Here is a 17,454-nt window from a genome sequence, read left to right on the forward strand (position 1 = left end):
GGGCTTTTTGTTTGTCCCAGAACTTGGAAGATATTTTGGTGCCTAATTCCCATCAATTTTCGTAGGAGTTAGGCATATACATACTTCTGAGGGGCCAGGCCTGTGTCTTCTCAATTTGCTTGTTCCTTACACAAATAGAGGTGATTCAATTACCCCTCAGACTGGGCAAACTCATTAGCCCAATTACCACTAATAAACCTCCTACACATACATTGCTGGCAATCTCTGCAGTGATGCCATTGACTGAATGGAGATACCCGAAGGCCTTGGCAAACCTTGGATTACTTTATAATGTGGCTTCCAGAGGTGGCAGCTGTAGAAAAGGTACATATGTACATGAGGCTGCAAACAGGGAGGAAGGGAGGGATTTCTCTGCTTTCTTGTCATGGTTTGGATGTACTCGTACTTGTTCCTCACCGTGGACCTGGGGCTGTTGTGAGATGTCAATCTTATGGGGTCATTTTTAGTAAGTTTGGGACCTCTGGCTTGCACTTCTCTGGCAAATGCTGTCACACACACCCTACTACTTTTCCCTCTGGTAAGGAGAGAGGGTGTTTTATGTTTAATGTGTGGACGTAGGAGGCCTTGGACTGAATCCTCACTCAGATGCTCTTTGCAGTCTTAGGCAAGTCTGCATCCCCCACGTTCCATGTTTCCCCACCTGGAAGGCAGAGCTAGTGATACCTGTTTTCCATGTGAGACAGTCATTTCCCAACTGCCTGCAGACAGAGTTGGGAGCTCTGTGGTTAAGGTGTATGGGAAAGGGCAGAGAATTATTAACATTTGCATCTGGCCCCTGCTAAGGATGAACCCTGTATGTGCTCCAGATGGCAGGCAGGGACTCCTATTGCTAAAAAACACTCTAAATATTCCTGTAGGCACAGTGCCTTGTTGTGATGGGTGCCTGAAGAGTCTGCAGAACAGTCAGCTGCCTGGAGCTCAGTGGCCATCCTAGAGCTCTGTCTGGGGGGCTGTGAGCCTCTTCTGATCTGCTTTGGTGTTGCACTGGGATCCCACTTTGATTTCCTTTCTCTTGCTCATTTCCTGCCACTTGCAGATGTGGGTTTGCAGCACCGCGGTGATCCCTGTAGCCACAGGACTTCCTCAACTGGGGCATCATGATGGGGCTGCAACAGGAATGGAGGTGGCCAGGGCCATCAACCTGGCAGTTCCCAGTGTCCTGATCACACGTTGGAGTACAGAAGGGGCTCTGGTCACTTCTCCTTCAGGCTGCTTACTAGATACAGGCTTCCATGATAAAAGAATGCAGCCCATTAATTGTGCTGGTGGAGAAAGTGCTAACTGTGGTATCTGGGACCTGGCTTTCCATTCACAGTCCCCACTGGGACCAAATAACCTGGTGGGAATTGCCCCTTACTCTCACACATATACCCTAGCCACGGGTTTAAACTAACATCTAATGCTATTATCCTGCCCTGAACTAATCTACCTACTTCAAGTGAACTCTGTGCAAAAGTGTCCTTATTTAAACCAGACTACAGAGCTGTCACGAATAGGAGTTGAAGGTAGGATGAGGGCAAACCTGAGAAGGAAGACCACGTACAGCCTGTCTGGGATGGTGTTGGTATGCCACTGCCTCTTAGGTGGCTGGAGTTTGGCCCTGTATCTCTTTTTCCTCTTGTTGAACTGTTTGAGGATGTAATTTTTGTCTGCTTCCTAATGATAAGTAACCCGTGTTTATGTGACAGTTGGGTGCAGTTGGGTTGGTTTTCTCATTGATTAAAATACATAAATACCTTTGCTGCCCCACTTGTCTATTGGAGTTGGGGTATCTGTGAGAAAAAAAGGCGATTAAATCCCCATCTCAGGGGCTGTAGCCACGTTGCCAGGACCGGGCAGGAGTACAGTGTGTCTGCTAGCCATAGGAAATATGCAGTCACTCACAGCGGGGCTGTGGCACAGAGATGCTTCTCCCCACAGCTGACCCTAAGGCAGACATGTCTCGATGGCCCTTCGTGCACATAAGGGCGGTGGTGCAAGGTGCTTCAGGGAGGTGTTTGTTTTCACATGGCCATCACTCGTTTGTATATGGCTGCGTAGTTTTTTCTGTGGAAACAGGTTTTCATGGTTGGTCTTCTCAGTGTCTCCAACAAACTGAACCAAGTCCTGCAAACAGGGAACATACAGGGAGGGGTGGTAGGTGGACTGTATGGTTCCCTAGGAAAAGAAGGTACAGGATTTGAAGGATAAGGGAGGGAGGTTAAAGCTATGGGTGTCTTTGCTGGGTGCTCTTCTGTGGGCTCTTTCTCCCGGTGTGTCAGTGGTGTGTGAGAGAAGCAAGGAGCTTAGACCATGCCCTGTTCCTGCCTCCTAACAAGCTCTGCCCTATGTGTTTCTCATTAGGAACGGATTACCCACTGACAAACCAGCTGTCAGCGAAGACGTAAATATTTACCAGAAGTATATTGCCAGGTAGGTAAAACTCTTAACTTTCTTGGGGAGAGGGCTGGAAGTAAGAGGGTGGAGTGGTGGTGGAGAGATGAGGTCTTGTCCATCTGGATCGAGTGTTTAAACCAGTCATTGGCACTTACATTTCCCACTGGCATCTGTACGTGCTCTGTTTCCCTGCTTGGGAGAGCAGTAGCTGTGAGAGGTGTACAAGCATGCCAAGAGCATGCTTGGCTCCCCAGAGCTGTTAGACTTTGTGACAAATAGTGGAAAAATATTTCACTGCAGAAGCCCAGGATTTAAATGGGAGTGCTGTCTCTTGATTGCCGTTCTTTCTGTCCATTGCTGTGCTGTCTCCAGCCTTCTTCCCTTACAATGTCCAGTGCCTGCAGGAGGCAAGCAGAGAACATCTCACCGCTGAGAATCTGGGCTGGAGGAATTCACAAGTGACTCGAGTTTAGGCAGGTCTTGGCATCAATGTGGGATATTTAGCCTACAATATTTTGCAGCTCATTTATATGAGAAACCCTCACGGAATAAAGTGCAGACTAGGGCACCTTATTGCTGCTTTGGGCAAGCTTAGGTCAGGCGTGAGCGATGCTGAGAGGGAGCCCAAGGCTGCTGTGGTGAGACAGAGGGAGTAATGCCGTGAGAGCCAGAGGGACAGAGGAGATTATTGTGTAACACCTGCCTGGTTTATAGCTCAGGGTGTAAAGGGTCCATCAGCCTTTGGTCCTGGCCTGTGGAATCCTCCACCTGTACAGTGAGGAAGCTCCCCACGAAAGCCTCTTGTATGCAGAAAGACATCAGTCAGGGAAGCAAGCAAACACCTCTCCAGAGATAAACCTGAAGGGTTTGTTCCCACCAGCACTTGGGCGCTTATTAACAAGAGGGGAGGGAAATGTGTACTGTGCTTTCCCACCTTGCTGGAGTCTACAGAGAGTCTCTCTGCAGGAGGCAGTCAGCTGCTGGGAAAGTGCAAGGGAAGAGCTTGGCACATCAGCCGGGGAGAAGGGTGGGCACAGATCTCTCCCTAGCTGAGGAGTGGAAGGAGAGGTGATTTTTCTTTCCTGCCTTTGCTCCTGATGTAGGAGAAGGGGGCAGAAGACCACATGGGAAGAGAGGAGAGTTGCAGCACCACATGCAGCTCCTGGAGCAGCAATGCCTCTGGAGCATGTGGCAGCTCACTGCCTCCTGGGAGAGTACAGGAAGGAAAGCAGGGGGTTAAGCCCATCTTTGCATGGGGCAGAAGGAGCAGCACCCTTTTATTGCTGAGATTGCAGGAATCGCTGAGGTTGCAGCGAGAGGAGATGCCACCCTTTCTGTCCCCGGTCCCCTCTCAAGCAGAGAGCTGTATAAACACTTCGCCCACATCCACTCTTCGCAGCGCTCTGCAAGCCCCTTCCCCTGGGTCAGGCAGGTAACGGAGGGAGGCTTGTCAGATAGCTAAGGGACACCACATCCTGCTTAAAAAGCTCCGCAAGCCGCCCGTTGGCAGCACAGCCACTTCCCTTCAATTTACACACAATTTTAAAAACAGTTTAAAGCCTTAAAATCAAGAGGTGGGGGGAGAGAGACACGACACTCTATGTCTGTACTGCATAATTAGCTTAATGAGTTTGCCAAAGCCACTGCCAAAAGCTGCCCAGGGATAATCCATTCTCTCACACAACAAAACAAAACCTCTTACTTAGCTAGTTTGGGTTGGGTTGTTCCCCCCCCCTGTATATTTATAATTAAAAAAAAAAAAAAGACCACAGAAAAAATTATTATTATTATTATTAGTGCCTCAGCAGATGGTGCTTCTGGCAGCACTTGCTTAAATATTTATTTCTGTGTGGGTTTCCTCCCCCCTTGTAATTGGGGTGGGTTTTTTTTTTTCTTCCTTCTTTCACATCATCGTTACAGGGTAATGAGTGTGTAAACACTCTCTAAGCATGCTGACTTCTTTATTTATTATTTTTATTATTATTTATTTATCTTGGTTTTTCTTTCTAACTCTTGCCAGATCAAGACTAGTTCTTTCTGGGGGGGGGGGGGAAGTGAACCGATTAAAGTAAGGGAAGGGGGAGGGGGTTGTTCTTATAAAAGCGAATGTGTGTGCCTGTATGGACAATTTAGGAGTTCGGATTTGCATATCAGTGTGATTAAATGGTCTGCGAGTTTGCTTGTTTTAGGTGTGTTTGTGTCTGTTTGTGTGCATGGAAATTGTGGGTGCGCTCATGTAAATGAAGAGGGGTGTTGATGTACCTTACAGTATGTGCATGTAAATGTGCGCGTGTATATGCGTGTAAGTGTGTAGTGTGTAAGCTTTCCTGTTATGAAAAAGCTAAACAGATGCTGTGCTTTAAAAATTAATAGCTTTGAACTGTTTCAAGTGTCAGAAGAAACATGGGATAAATATAACCCTTTAGGAGCCTAACCTTACAGACGCAAAGAGCAGAATTTCCCCTTTGTGCTGTGTTTGCCGCTTCCCTCCTTCCCCAAGCACACGGTTTGGTAGAACACTTGCCTCTCCCTTCCTGCGCTGTAGACACCACACGTACACCTTTTTGTGGCACGTGGAAGGCAGGGTAGGAGCTTGAAACGCATGTTCAGCTGTCGCTTTCAAAGCTGAGCCCCTGAGTTACTCCTGCTTGGATGCTTCAAGTAACTCAGCCCATACAGTCCAATCTCTTCGGTGTCTGCCCCTTCTTTTACTGCACTTGGTATCTCTGGTCATTTTGCATCCTCACTTTCGATAACATTTCGGACTGCTTTGCTTCAAAGGTGTGTATTTGTCAGCGAGGTCTTTACCTCCCTCTTCTCTCTGCCTGGCCTGCGCTTCACAGTTTTCCAGCCCTGCACAGCCCTTTGCTATCTCTTCCCCATCTCAGCCCTGGAATAGGGAGGAAGCTTTCTGCAGAGCAGTTTCTTTCCTCTAAAGCTGCTGGTGCTGCTGCTGGCATAAAGCCCTGGACTGGCAGGACCAGTTGGTTCAAGTTACATGTACCTGGGTAACGCCATGGTGACTCAGGCTGCTGCCCGTGCCCTGTACTAGCCCTGTGCTAGCCTCGCAGTTGTGCTAGCCTCGCAGTTGCCCAGGCGTTGAGCAGGAATTGCTTCCTCGGCTTTCAGTTCCACACCTTTGTTTGTGTAGCCAGCCTTGCTGTTTGCCTTGTGGTTTGTTTCTTCTCCGCTGCTGAGGTTTGTTCCAGTTTCTCAATCACCTGTTCTGACGTGATCCTGATTTCCTGCAGTATTTCTTCTCCCTCCCCAGGGAAAGGCATGTCTGCTCCTGGCATCTGTCCCTGTCTCCCTTTGTGAATGCTGAGGCAAAGAAGTCATTTAATTTTTTAGCAATGTCTATCTTTTCTGTCAATTAAGTCCCCTTTCCATCTCCTACAGGCCCTGCTGTCTCCACAGTTGACCTCTTCCTTACTGTGCTTCAGAAATGCCTTATTTAGTACTGCTGTTCATCCTGACTTTTTCTATCCTGTAGCTTAGCGTTACCTCACCTTACAATGATCCATGATCTTCCCTGCTCCTGCCCTGTTCCTGGATTTCCCCAGGACACCCTCACTCCTCTCATTTTTCCTTTTTTACCCGTTGCCCTTCCTCGGTTCTTTCCCATGCCCTTTATCATACGCACTCCTGCTGTGTTTAGCACTCAGTGACGTGAGGAACCTTTGAGGAACCTTTGAGCAGATGGTACTTTATCTTTGAATGTTTCCCCTCTGAGTCCCCTTCTCTCCACTGCTTTTCCCTTTCAAGCTCTTCAGCTCTTCCAGGGTCCTCTAGAATATGCATCAGAGAGTTCATTGCACTGATTAGCCGAGTACTGGATCATCCCTTTTTTCTAATTACCGATGTGTCTATCAGTCAATACATTCCATGTACTGTCTGTTCGTATGTAGCTATTATATGCCATTTCTGCCTTTCTGGGTTTTTTTCCACCCTGTATGTCAGGAGTTTCCAAATGGGCTGTGTGGAATGCTCAGTGGTGGCCTGCAGAAGTGGATTTGGTGCATGTTGTGGGCTGTTCCTTCTTGTGTCCTACTTTTAATTGCACTCGAAGGCAGGCTGGTCTTTTGCATTTCACTGGTTGTTGTTGTGAGCAAATAACTGTATCCACATGGAAAATAATGATTAGCAGGGCTGTCGTGCATGGGAGAAGATGAAGATGCCTACACAAGGTTGAGATGCTCTGCCTGTAACGCTTCCTTCTGTCCCGTCAATCCATCTCACCTGTCTTCCATTGACCTGTCCATCTTACTGAAAGTTCCTGTGTAATCTTGCCACGATCATCTTCTGTGCAGCTACTTTCTAATCCACTGGTTTGCAGTCTTCTCTGTAGTGTGACACCATACCATGATAAAGTAAAAGTCTTGAGACAAAACTCACACAAATAGATGGATGCCTGAATTTTTCTGAGGTCCTACTAGATGGGTGTATTCCTAAATTTAGAATCCATACTTGGCCGATTTTTATTTGTCTCCTTCTGGTGTGGGAGATTTCTGAAACTTGCTGCTGTGGTATCTAAACTCACACGTGAGAATTTTAGAATTCTTTATTTAATTCAAGGAACTCTCCTTTCTTACTCTTCCCCAAGTAAGCAACTTAAGAGAATGGAGGTGAATTTCAAAGGGAGAGAGAGATTAGGGATGTACAAGACCTGAATGATCTGGCTGAAGAAGCACCTTTAAATAGTGACATATGAAAGGAAGGTGGGAGAGTCACCGTCCTTGGAGGGGATAAAGGAGATGGGGTTTAATGCCATAAACATGTGGGATGGAAGTAGGAATGGGACTTACTTTATTTGTACCTTGCTTACAGGCACTACTGTCAGGACAGTGTTTTATTCTCTCTCCCTTTCTTTCCCGTCCTCCTCGTGTTTGCAGGTTCTCTGGCAGTCAGCACTGTGGACATATACACTGTGCATACCAGTACAGAGAACATTACCACTGCCTTGACCCCGAGTGCAACTACCAGGTAAAGGAATGGTAAAAAGTTATGAGCACAGCTACGTGAACGTAAAGTGGTACAGCCTAGGGGAGATCTGTGTCCTCCTGTGCTTTCCTCCCCGTGCACGCACATGCCTCTTCGCTTTTCCACTCTGAAAGAGGGCAAGATATATTTTGAACTTACTAGAACCCTATTTTGTTCCCGTTTAACCTAATCTAACACCATTCAACCAAACCCAGACCACTACAATGAAGAGCAGAATCTAGATCAGCTCAAGTCAGTGGTAACTACTCCAGGTTTACATCAGTGAAACCAAGACAATAAATTGTGCTGCATTACAAATTGTGCCTGAAACTAGGGAATGCTGATCTGTTAGTCTGTCTCTTTCCCTCCTGCTGCCCGAGTGACATTGTGGCAGCAGTATCTGCAACAAAACACCCAATAAGACCAGCAGCAGTCCGGGATTTGTGGGGAAAGCGTGGGGGCAGGAGCCGTGTGCGATGCTGTAATGACTGGGAGAACTGCCAGGGTAGCGACGTCAAGCCAGCCGAGTCACGTGCTGCGTTTGTTTACCCTCTTCCTGGGTCTGTGAGCTTGACACGGCCATTTCTGTGGTCAGGCTGCATGTCTGTAAGTGGGAATCCCAGAGTTTGCCTCTTTTGTGCATCAGACACAGCTCCAGCCCCAGCCCAGGAGACCTCTGTGTCTCAAAGGAATGAGTCTGACCACAGCAGAGGAAGTTGATCTGGATCTGCTGAGCTTGACTGAGGGTTTCTATTGATCAAAGGAGGGCTTGTCTCTGGGATGCCTGTAGTGGTCCTCCTAGCCCAGCATTTGGTAATCGAGATGAGTCTGTCCCAACTGTGACATGGATATCACTGCACCAGAAGAGAGAAACACAAAGGATGGAAAGACAGAAAAACCTATTACTATGATTGGCCTCATGATTATTTCCTAAGGAGTCTGGAAGCTGCTTGCAAAGGAGCTGTCTGGTCTCGCAGGGAATAAGGATTTAGGCTGCTTTTTAAAATGCAAATTATTTTATGGCTGAGATATATTTTAGAATAAGTAACGCTCTGTAATAAGTGGGCACAAATTAACAATGATTGGCAATAGCAATCCTGTATGTACGCCCTGGGAAATCATACCTCCAGCCTCCAAGGGATTCCTGTTGAAATCTATATCCATATATTCCCGTGCCAATACCAACGAGATTGATCAGGATTGATATTATAGGAGGAAAGAGTGGAAGCGATAATCATTTGTTTCCTATGAGGGAGACTGGAAAAGTTGTTAAACATTAGAATACAGGCCTTTTCAATTACTCGTCAAAATAAATGGATATTGATTTCTTTTTAAAAAAAATCAGATTTACTTTCCCACCTTCACTGTTAAATATTGATGTCTGTGGGAAATAGAAATGAAAAGCTTCATTTTAAAGGCACTTAGCCTGCTCTGACAGTGGGGTACCCCTTCTTACTTCAAGCAGGTAGAGGATGAAAAGGATATTCTGGTCATACAGATTTAGCTCTGAGTTCTACCCACCATCTTTTTCTGTGTCTGGAACAAAGTTCTGTGTCCCTGTTTTCCTAATAAAGCCATCCTACCTTGTAGGGGAGGCACAAGACTTCCAATGGGAAGATACTATAAAAGAGCGATGTTTCTCCCAATTTCCAGTCTGACATGAATGTGGCAGCCAGTGTCTTGCTAACCACTAGAGTGAATGATTTGGAAGTTTGCGTTACTCTTGTAGGCTGTTTAGTTCACTGGTTGCTTTCTAACTATAGCAGTTCTTGAGATAGTAGCAGCTAAAATTATGTTAGAAGAATTGCAGTCTTAAAGCTACAGGGAGCGTATTCTGGACATTGCCCCAGTGTCATGTTTGCAACTTTTCATGTGTACATACTTTCCCTTTACCAAGAAGATACATGCACACAATTCCTCTTTAATCTGACTTTCTTGGGGTGATTACTGCTGAGCTTTAAACTCTGGGTACCATAAGTTTATTAACAACAACAACAATAAAAAAAACCACCCTGCCCCCAGGATTACTCACCCACTCCCATCACGTGTGTCTCACTGTCTGTCTCTGTATCTCTCCAGAGATTCACTAGTAAACAGGATGTGATTCGACATTACAACATGCACAAGAAACGTGATAATTCCCTCCAGCACGGCTTCATGCGCTTCAGCCCCTTGGATGACTGTAGCGTGTACTACCATGGCTGCCACCTGAATGGGAAAAGCACACACTACCACTGCATGCAGGTAACAGCCGGACTGGGGAATAGGTGGTAGCACGTCAGGCAAATGAAACGCCATTGTTCGAGATGTGTCTTTTTGGGGTGGGTGAAAGGATTCTTGAGCCCAACATTTCTTTCTTAGAGAGCAAGGGGCTGTCCTGAGGCCAAGGGGTGACATTCATAGCCTCTCCTGCTCACGTCTGATTCAGGCACCTATTTGAAGAGTCTGTACCCTGTCCTCACAGCACTTGCCCTGCCAAATGTTGGGAAGGGAAGCACCCTTCCCTGCTTTTAGAAGCCTTGTGGACGCAGTGAGGCAAAGCAGGGATCAGGGTTTTCCTGCAGTCTTGGACTTCACTTGTTCAAACAAGTCCCATTCTCTGAGGTTCAGGGACCTGTCTGATGCCACTGCATTGCCTTAACTCAAATGTGATCTGTTGCTCCCTTGAAATCAGACTTTTCTGCGACACATCAGCCCTTTAACACTGGGTTAATTTCCTCCATAATCAATTTCTAAATTAATTAAACTTTAATGTCACATATCTAGACTTAACACCCGTGGTTCTCGATCGCCTTCACCAGTGGTACTTGTCAGTGGTGTAGGCTGGGAGCTTTGTTTCAGGAGCCAGCCAGGCTCCAACAGCAGCGTGACCAGAGTTGGAGTTGCTGCATAGATGTAACTGTGACGCCTTCGCTGTTTTTAGACACGGACACGCCAGATTGTTTGGGTCTTACCCTGCTCGTTCTCCAGAGTAGAGGGTTTGATATGTACTTGTTTCATTAGAATTGTGGCCTCAACCATTGCTATAAGAATGCGCTGTAGTTACAGAATAATCAGGCAACCCTTGGTGAAAGCTTTTCTGTTCTAAAAACTCAGGTCTCACTTCCTGCCCCGTCCCATCAGTTTAAGACCCCAGTTAAAGTCACAAGGCCATAATCACATGCTTAAGTGCTTTGCTGGGATAGACTTCAGCATATGTTTAACTTGAAGTCAGGTAAGCTTTCTGAAGTCAATGGGGCTTAAGCACATACTTAAATGTTAGGCATGCGCTCAAGTACTGTCCTGAATAGGGGTTGGTTTAAGCATGTGCTTACAACGTTTGATAAATTGGGAACTTCATGTGACTTTCTCTTGAGGACATTTTCTGTTATGCTTCCATAATATTGATTGTATAGTTTCTCCAATTGACCAGGATGAGGTTTGTTTAATTTTTTTTAGGGTACGAGGAGTGTTTCACAGCTTTAAGTCACTCCAAGTTCGAATAGAGACCCTCATTTACACAACTATATATGGGTAATTCCATCCTGTGCCCACTGTCTTCCACTAAAATAAAGCCCATGTAAGCAGTGTCTTATGGAAAAGGTGTCTGAATATAAACTCTCAATTAAAGGAAATACTGCTTAAATAGCAGAATTTGTGCCATCCATCTCATGGGGTTTTTTTCTTTATGTCCATAATTGGTGTGGATAAAATTCAGTTAGTTGTTTATATAAACTGACATTTTTTTAGGCTTTAGCACCAAGAGCTGCATTGCAAATTATTCCTAAGGAGGTTTTTGTTTAATTCTTTTTTTTAATGCTGTGCAGGGTCTGTCTTTTTTCAAGGTGTCAGTGTGGAGAGAGAGAGGCTCTTTTATATTGGAAATAGCTGGAGATCCTTTTTATTTTTTTTTCTGGGTATTTGTCATGGGTTTTGTTATTGCCTGTTTGAATCAACCTGGGCTGAACTAAGAGGTGGTGTTTTCGTTCTCTTCACTTCTGAGATGGTGCAGGCATTGGCACACATTGTGCTAGAGAAGAAAAGGAAAAAAAAACCCTCCCTCAGCAGGGCTGAGGACGTTTTCAGATTCCAGTGTTTTTTTACTCAATATGGCAAAGTTGCCCGCTTTACCCAGAGGAAGGCAGGTTTTCAGCATTCCGTCCTCATCACACCATTCCCATTTGCTGCACGAGATTAAAATTATTGAAGTGGTAGCCTTGAACAGTGACGGGGGAAAAAAAGTCACCAGTTCGCTAAGATCAGCTGAACATAGGGTTTATGCTTCGCTAGAATGAAACCTGTGTATTACAAACTCAAAACACTGCCCTCATGTTGCACCACCCTGCCTTACCTCCCAGAAGGACTAAAGAGGTAAATAACTCATTCCCACTCAATTTCGTATTCCCCAAATAGATAAAAGTCCCACTTTGTTCCGTGTCACTCCAAGATAACAAAAAAGTAATGGCATCTGTCAGTGTTCTTTTCTCCTTAAGAGCAGGAGCCCTGCTTACTGCCTCCCTGAGCAGGCAGGATTATCTGTAGCTGATCTTTTATCCCTTTGCATCCTCCCCTTTTATTCTTACTGTTTCATGCCCAGAGAGCCGGGGGTTTTTTTTTCACAACTGCTCTATCAGTCTCTAGATTGGGAATTAAAGTGATGACTTAATACTCCTAGGAGAAGTGCACAAATGGAACTATTAAATGTGTGTGTGTGCCGCTCATGTGTTTATTATTGCTGGTAATAATGGCAGGCTGTTAAAACGCTGTGCTGACGACTCCCTGTTTTGGCCTGGGGTAGGTGGGTTGTAACAAGGTCTATACAAGCACTTCTGACGTGATGACCCATGAGAACTTTCACAAGAAGAACACGCAGCTCATCAATGACGGGTTTCAGCGGTTCCGTGCCACGGAGGACTGCGGCACTGTGGAATGCCAGTTCTACGGGCAGAAAACCACTCACTTTCACTGCAGGTGAGACAGCAGGGAAGGGGAGGGATCCTGCCTCAGAGTTACATGGTCTGTTTGCCTCCTTCTGCCAAGTCATAAATTCAGGAGTATACACAGAGACTTGCTTTTCCCTGCTGTGACCTGAGTACTGCTCTTGAGAGAGCTCAAGCTCCAGGGCAGATGCGATTTCCAGGATCTTGCCACAGACCACTCTGAAGGCGGGAGTGTGATCTGGGGAAAGGTTACCCACTAGAAAATATGTTCTAGAATCATTTGGGAGAGAGATCACACTGCTCTCAGAGTTCGACTGAAGTAGGCCATTAATATCCTGTTAATGGCACTTCCATACCAGAGTTCACTCCAGCCAACAGTCAGCCAGCTCATCCCTTTTAGGGCCAGGCTCTGCCTTCTGTACACAAATGCTCTTCTGTTGATTTCTGGTGTTCTCAGGAAGCATAGGAAATCACAGTTTGTACCTTAGTCCCCTTTAGCTGCTGTTTTTGATGGAACTTTTAGTGGTGGGTGCCTGCATCCCCATGTTATTGTGGCTGTTCCTCAGAGTGGAGTGAGCTTCCCGGCTCTCTCACATGGCAGCATTTTTGCTTGCCTTGGTGTCACAGGTTAACCCGCATAAAGCTCCTCAACCCCTTTGCAGCCAGGGGCATTGTCTCATACTGGCCCCGGTCCTTATCCCAGAGGGAGGCAGGCGACAGCAGTTGCTTTGTGCTCCTAGACCACACAGCCAACCACCCTTTCCTCCTCGATGCCCTTGCAGGCGACCTGGGTGTACCTTCACCTTCAAGAACAAGTGTGACATTGAGAAGCACAAGAGCTATCACATCAAAGATGATGCCTATGCCAAGGACGGCTTCAAGAAGTTCTACAAGTATGAGGAATGCAAGTATGAGGGCTGTGTCTACAGCAAGGCTACCAACCACTTCCACTGCATAAGGGCAGGCTGTGGCTTCACCTTCACCTCCACCAGCCAGATGACCTCCCATAAACGCAAACATGAGCGCCGGCACATCCGTAGCTCAGGCGTGCTGGGCCTGCCTGCTTCTCTCCTGGGGTCCAAGGATAATGAGCAAGAGGAGTCCAGTAATGATGACCTTATTGACTTCTCCGCTATGAGCTCGAAGAACTCCAGCCTGAGTGCCTCCCCCACCAGTCAACAGTCTTCCGTTTCTCTCATAGTCCCAGCTGCACCCTCCTCCGGTGCTGAGCTTGCTTCCTCACAGGCCAGCAAGTCTGCCAACAGCATGACACCAGCCACCAAGATCTCTGGCCTGCTCTCCCAGGCTCTTCCCAGCAATATACCCTTGGCCCTGGCACTCTCCAACTCAGCACTTCCTGGAACAGCTGGATCCTTCTTCCCCATCATCCCCAGTCGGGTCTCTACACCACTTCCTGCCAGTTCTGCTAATCTGATGACTGCTGGCTCTTCTGGCACCAATCCAACATCATCTGCTCCTACGGATTCCTCATCCCAGGCCATTTCAGGATCTGGTGAGGCAGCGGCTACTTCTTCTACAGCTCCAGCAGCATCTATAATGGAAAGGATCTCTGCTAGCAAGGGATTAATCTCTCCTATGATGGCCAGGCTGGCAGCAGCTGCACTCAAGCCCTCTGTGGCAGTTGAAGCAGGTGAGTTACCCTCATCCCTTGTGCTAGTGGTGGGAGGAAGAGCAGTGCCCAATGACTTGGAGAGGAGCGAATGAGAAGCCACCCAGTTGTTCGTGGGACTGGAGGTGGGGAGGGGGTAGTAAAGGAGCATAAATGAGAGAATAAATTCGGTTGTGTCCAGTTAACCCTTGAAGAGGGCAGTCTTGACATGGTTTCCTGTGGAGCCTGGCTATTCCCACATGGCCAGAAGAGAGGTAGGAAATGCAGCTTTGCCCACAAATGGAGTAGGCAAGATCTGAAGGAAGAGTGTTGCCGTCTGTATTGCCTAGTTTGCTGTAGGCTGAAGAGAGAGAGACACTGTATTAAAAATGGAAATGAAGAAAAAGCTTGGCCAATACTTGCAGGCCATACAGCAGCCTAAGCCCTCTTCTGCAGACTGTATGGAGTTTTGGCTGGACCTAGTGGTGTTGATCTTGTAGCTCGTTGCCAGTTGTTTTTCTGGTCTGGGGGAGTTGGTTCTGGGCTCCAGCTCTGCTGTCCCAGCTGTGGGTTTGGAGACGGTGTTGTTACAGTCCACAAACTGGACCTTTCTCCTGTTCATTTCTTCAAGCTGGGCTTCTCTGTTCCTGCAGTTCCCTGAGCTGGAAGGGGCAGCAGCACCATGAGAGGGGTAAAAGGTTGGAATGAGAAGTTCCCTGGGGCAGGCCGGAGCTCTTCCGACTGCCACCCAGACCCGGGGCAGGTCAGTGCCTCTGCCCAGCCCTGCCAGCAGAGACACGGGGCTCCCTCAAGAGCAGGAGACCACAGTCTTCTGCTGAACAGGGTCAGCTCATGGTGGGCAACGTGGGCTTGTGGAGGGGAGGCTCTGCCTGGCAGCACCCCAGGGTGCTGGGCTGGACCCCAGGCTCCTTCCCCAGGCGTGGGAGGGCCGGGCAGGCTGCTGGCCCACAGGCGAGTGCTGGCCACGTTCCTGCTACCCAGGAGCAAACGAGGGAGTAGGACGAACTGATCTGATTAAAGAGGGAGGGGAACTTTCACATAGTTCTAGAATTATTATTTGAAAAATTGTTTCCTAAAGCAGAGAAAGGTCATTGAGGGAACTATTTTCCTTTATTTTTTAATAAAATGCCACTTGCTGTCTGAGAAGCAGCTCGCCGTCAGCTGTACTGCCGGAGGGTAAATTAATATTTTAGTCACTTGGGGATTGTGGAAAAAAGCTCCGCAGACATGTTCCTGTCAGCAACTTTTTTTCCCTCCTTTTTTCTTTGCTGTTCTTCCTAATTTTTTTTTCTTTAATTTGTTATCCTACTTTCCTCCCTTTCCTCTTTTTTCTCTTCCTTTAATTTGAATTTTTCTTTCATGGGTTCAAGCACTAAACCTCCCCCCCACCCACCCCAAAAGAAAAAAAGAAGAATTCCCCCTTTTTGTGGAGACAACGTGACGGCGGTGGCAAGAGGTTGCATGGTTTGAACCAGTCCCATTGACTGTCACCTTCGATAGCCCTGACAGGGCAGATGCTCCTGCTGGGCACGCGCAGTGGCGGGCCATCGCTGTCGCTACGGCAACACTGGGATTGGGGACGAGAAAGGGGGCTTGACTAGCAGTCGAAAGCTGCCACATTGCCTCAGCATTAACAGAGTCTTTAATAAACGCTTAAGAGGCAGCCCCGCAAATTAGTTATGACAGTTTGTGCAGAGAATCAGGTCTCCCCCACGCTCCTTCCGCCCTTCTCCTTTAAAGGGCCCATAGCCTGGACAACTTTGACATAATTTTGCAATAATTATCACTTGAAGAATTTCCACGCTGGAGTGGACGTCAGAACCCATCATGTCAGCTTGGCAATAAACGCTGACCAGCAATCCCAGCACTTCCCTCCCCCCACAGTTTTTCTTTGCGTTTTCCATTTATGCACTGGTGCTAGTGATTTAACTTACTTATTTGCCATTGTAACCTCATTTTAGATCTACATTTTTCATTTAATTTTTGCATTTCATTTCGGTGTCTTTCTCAATCAGGGAATGGACAACCAGCAGCTCCCGGACGGTTCAATCCAGTTCAGGTGAAGCAGGAACCTGCAGAGGCCATGGGATCGTCATCTGCCACCAGTCAGGACTCCTTGCAGGAGCACAGCTTGGACCTGAGCGTCAAGGATCACGGGTGAGAGAAGTGCGCAGGGAGGCACATGTAGTTCTTTCCAGCATCAAGCTCTGAGAAGTTTCCATACCTGTAATAGGAGAGGACACAACGTGCTGATGAAAGGCAATGTCACAGTGTCTGAGTTGGGCACCCCAAACTGTAGGCTGAGGTTCTACTACTCCCCCTCTACTCCTCCTCAAGCGTACATTCTCCAGATGTTTTTTGGGCTCACAAGCACCTACTGACTCTTTGACAAGAGCCTCAGCTCTTGTGCTCCCTGCTGAAAAACTAGCCACTGGCAAAGCTCCTTCTTCACATCAATATTCCTGGTGGTACCAAGGGCGGATCGAAGGCTGCTCCAATGCCACACTTCAGCACACTTTTAGCAGGAGCATTTGCACTGATGTAATAGGGCACTGAGTCAGGTCTGAGAGAGGCACCTTCCAGAGAAATTGGACGCACAAAACAATTGGGTGTTGTGCTAACTCTGGTCTGGGTCTGGCATGTGCTAATTTACAGTTATCGTGACAAATCTTTGCACGTGCACAGATGTGAATGCATCTGTCTCGCAGCGCGTGGCCCACTTGTCCAGCATCTCCACTGAGAATAGGAGAGCTTGGGGGTTGTCCTGTGGGGAGAAACCCCAGGGGAACTGGTACCGGGGATAAGTGAGCCTGCCCCACTTTGACCTTTGTGTACGTTCTTGCCCATACTTTATTTAAACAAGCCTCAGTTTGGGACCCCAGCACTTGTAGTCAACTAGAACTATTACTCATGCATGTGAAATACTAAGGTTGCCTTTCAGCGTGCGTAACTGTGGCCATAAGGATTGTGTCCCTGGCAGCGTGAGTTTGCCATCAGCATCAGCCCTGCTTTTGTGGCATATTTTTGAAAGTTCTAACGGGATGGAGTAAACCATGGGGTGGGTTTAGTCAGCTAATAAAAACGCGTGTTGGTGTGGATGCTGGAGGAAGAGGTCTGGACTGTTTAATAGCTGAAAGAACTAAATTCTGCAAACTTGGGGCCCTCTTTCTCTCCATCTTGGCTATCACAAATTAGAGTTTGGCTTGCCCAAGGGAGGGTGGGCATCATTCTCTTCCTCTGGATGCAGCAGGTGAGGAGTGAGGCAGCTTGAAGGGAGAAGGATTAATCTCAGTGCTCACAGTCCCTGTGCACATCTTAACTAAACCCTGTTGGTTTGTGTGTTCCAGTAATGAATCAAATGGCCACACAGTCTCGGCAAATTCATCTCTTTTATCCTCGCTTATGAATAAGGTAAGAGCCATCCATCAAACGCCTTTCATTCCCCCCACCAAGAGAAATTAAAGCTGCGATGGCGGGGAGGGGGGGGAAGAGATGCGTTTGTTTTTTAATGTTTTGCCTCTAATAAGA

At 47.3% G+C, this 17,454-nt stretch overlaps 1 protein-coding gene across 5 annotated transcripts in view; it reads left to right on the top strand.

The window, feature by feature from the left end:
* CASZ1 (castor zinc finger 1) overlaps positions 1–17,454 on the top strand; it is a 209,094-nt gene that overhangs the window by 165,024 nt on the left and 26,616 nt on the right. For all 5 annotated transcript variants that reach the window (XM_063353813.1, XM_063353811.1, XM_063353812.1 and 2 more), the window contains 7 exons: positions 2,365–2,433; positions 7,290–7,380; positions 9,457–9,621; positions 12,155–12,327; positions 13,079–13,947; positions 15,942–16,083; positions 17,274–17,337. In XM_063353813.1, coding sequence (XP_063209883.1) covers positions 2,365–2,433; positions 7,290–7,380; positions 9,457–9,621; positions 12,155–12,327; positions 13,079–13,947; positions 15,942–16,083; positions 17,274–17,337 — 1,573 coding nt within the window. The remainder of the gene's footprint in view (positions 1–2,364; positions 2,434–7,289; positions 7,381–9,456; positions 9,622–12,154; positions 12,328–13,078; positions 13,948–15,941; positions 16,084–17,273; positions 17,338–17,454) is intronic.

Source organism: Chroicocephalus ridibundus, chromosome 16 (assembly GCF_963924245.1).
Source record: "Chroicocephalus ridibundus chromosome 16, bChrRid1.1, whole genome shotgun sequence".
Taxonomy (NCBI): domain Eukaryota; kingdom Metazoa; phylum Chordata; class Aves; order Charadriiformes; family Laridae; genus Chroicocephalus; species Chroicocephalus ridibundus.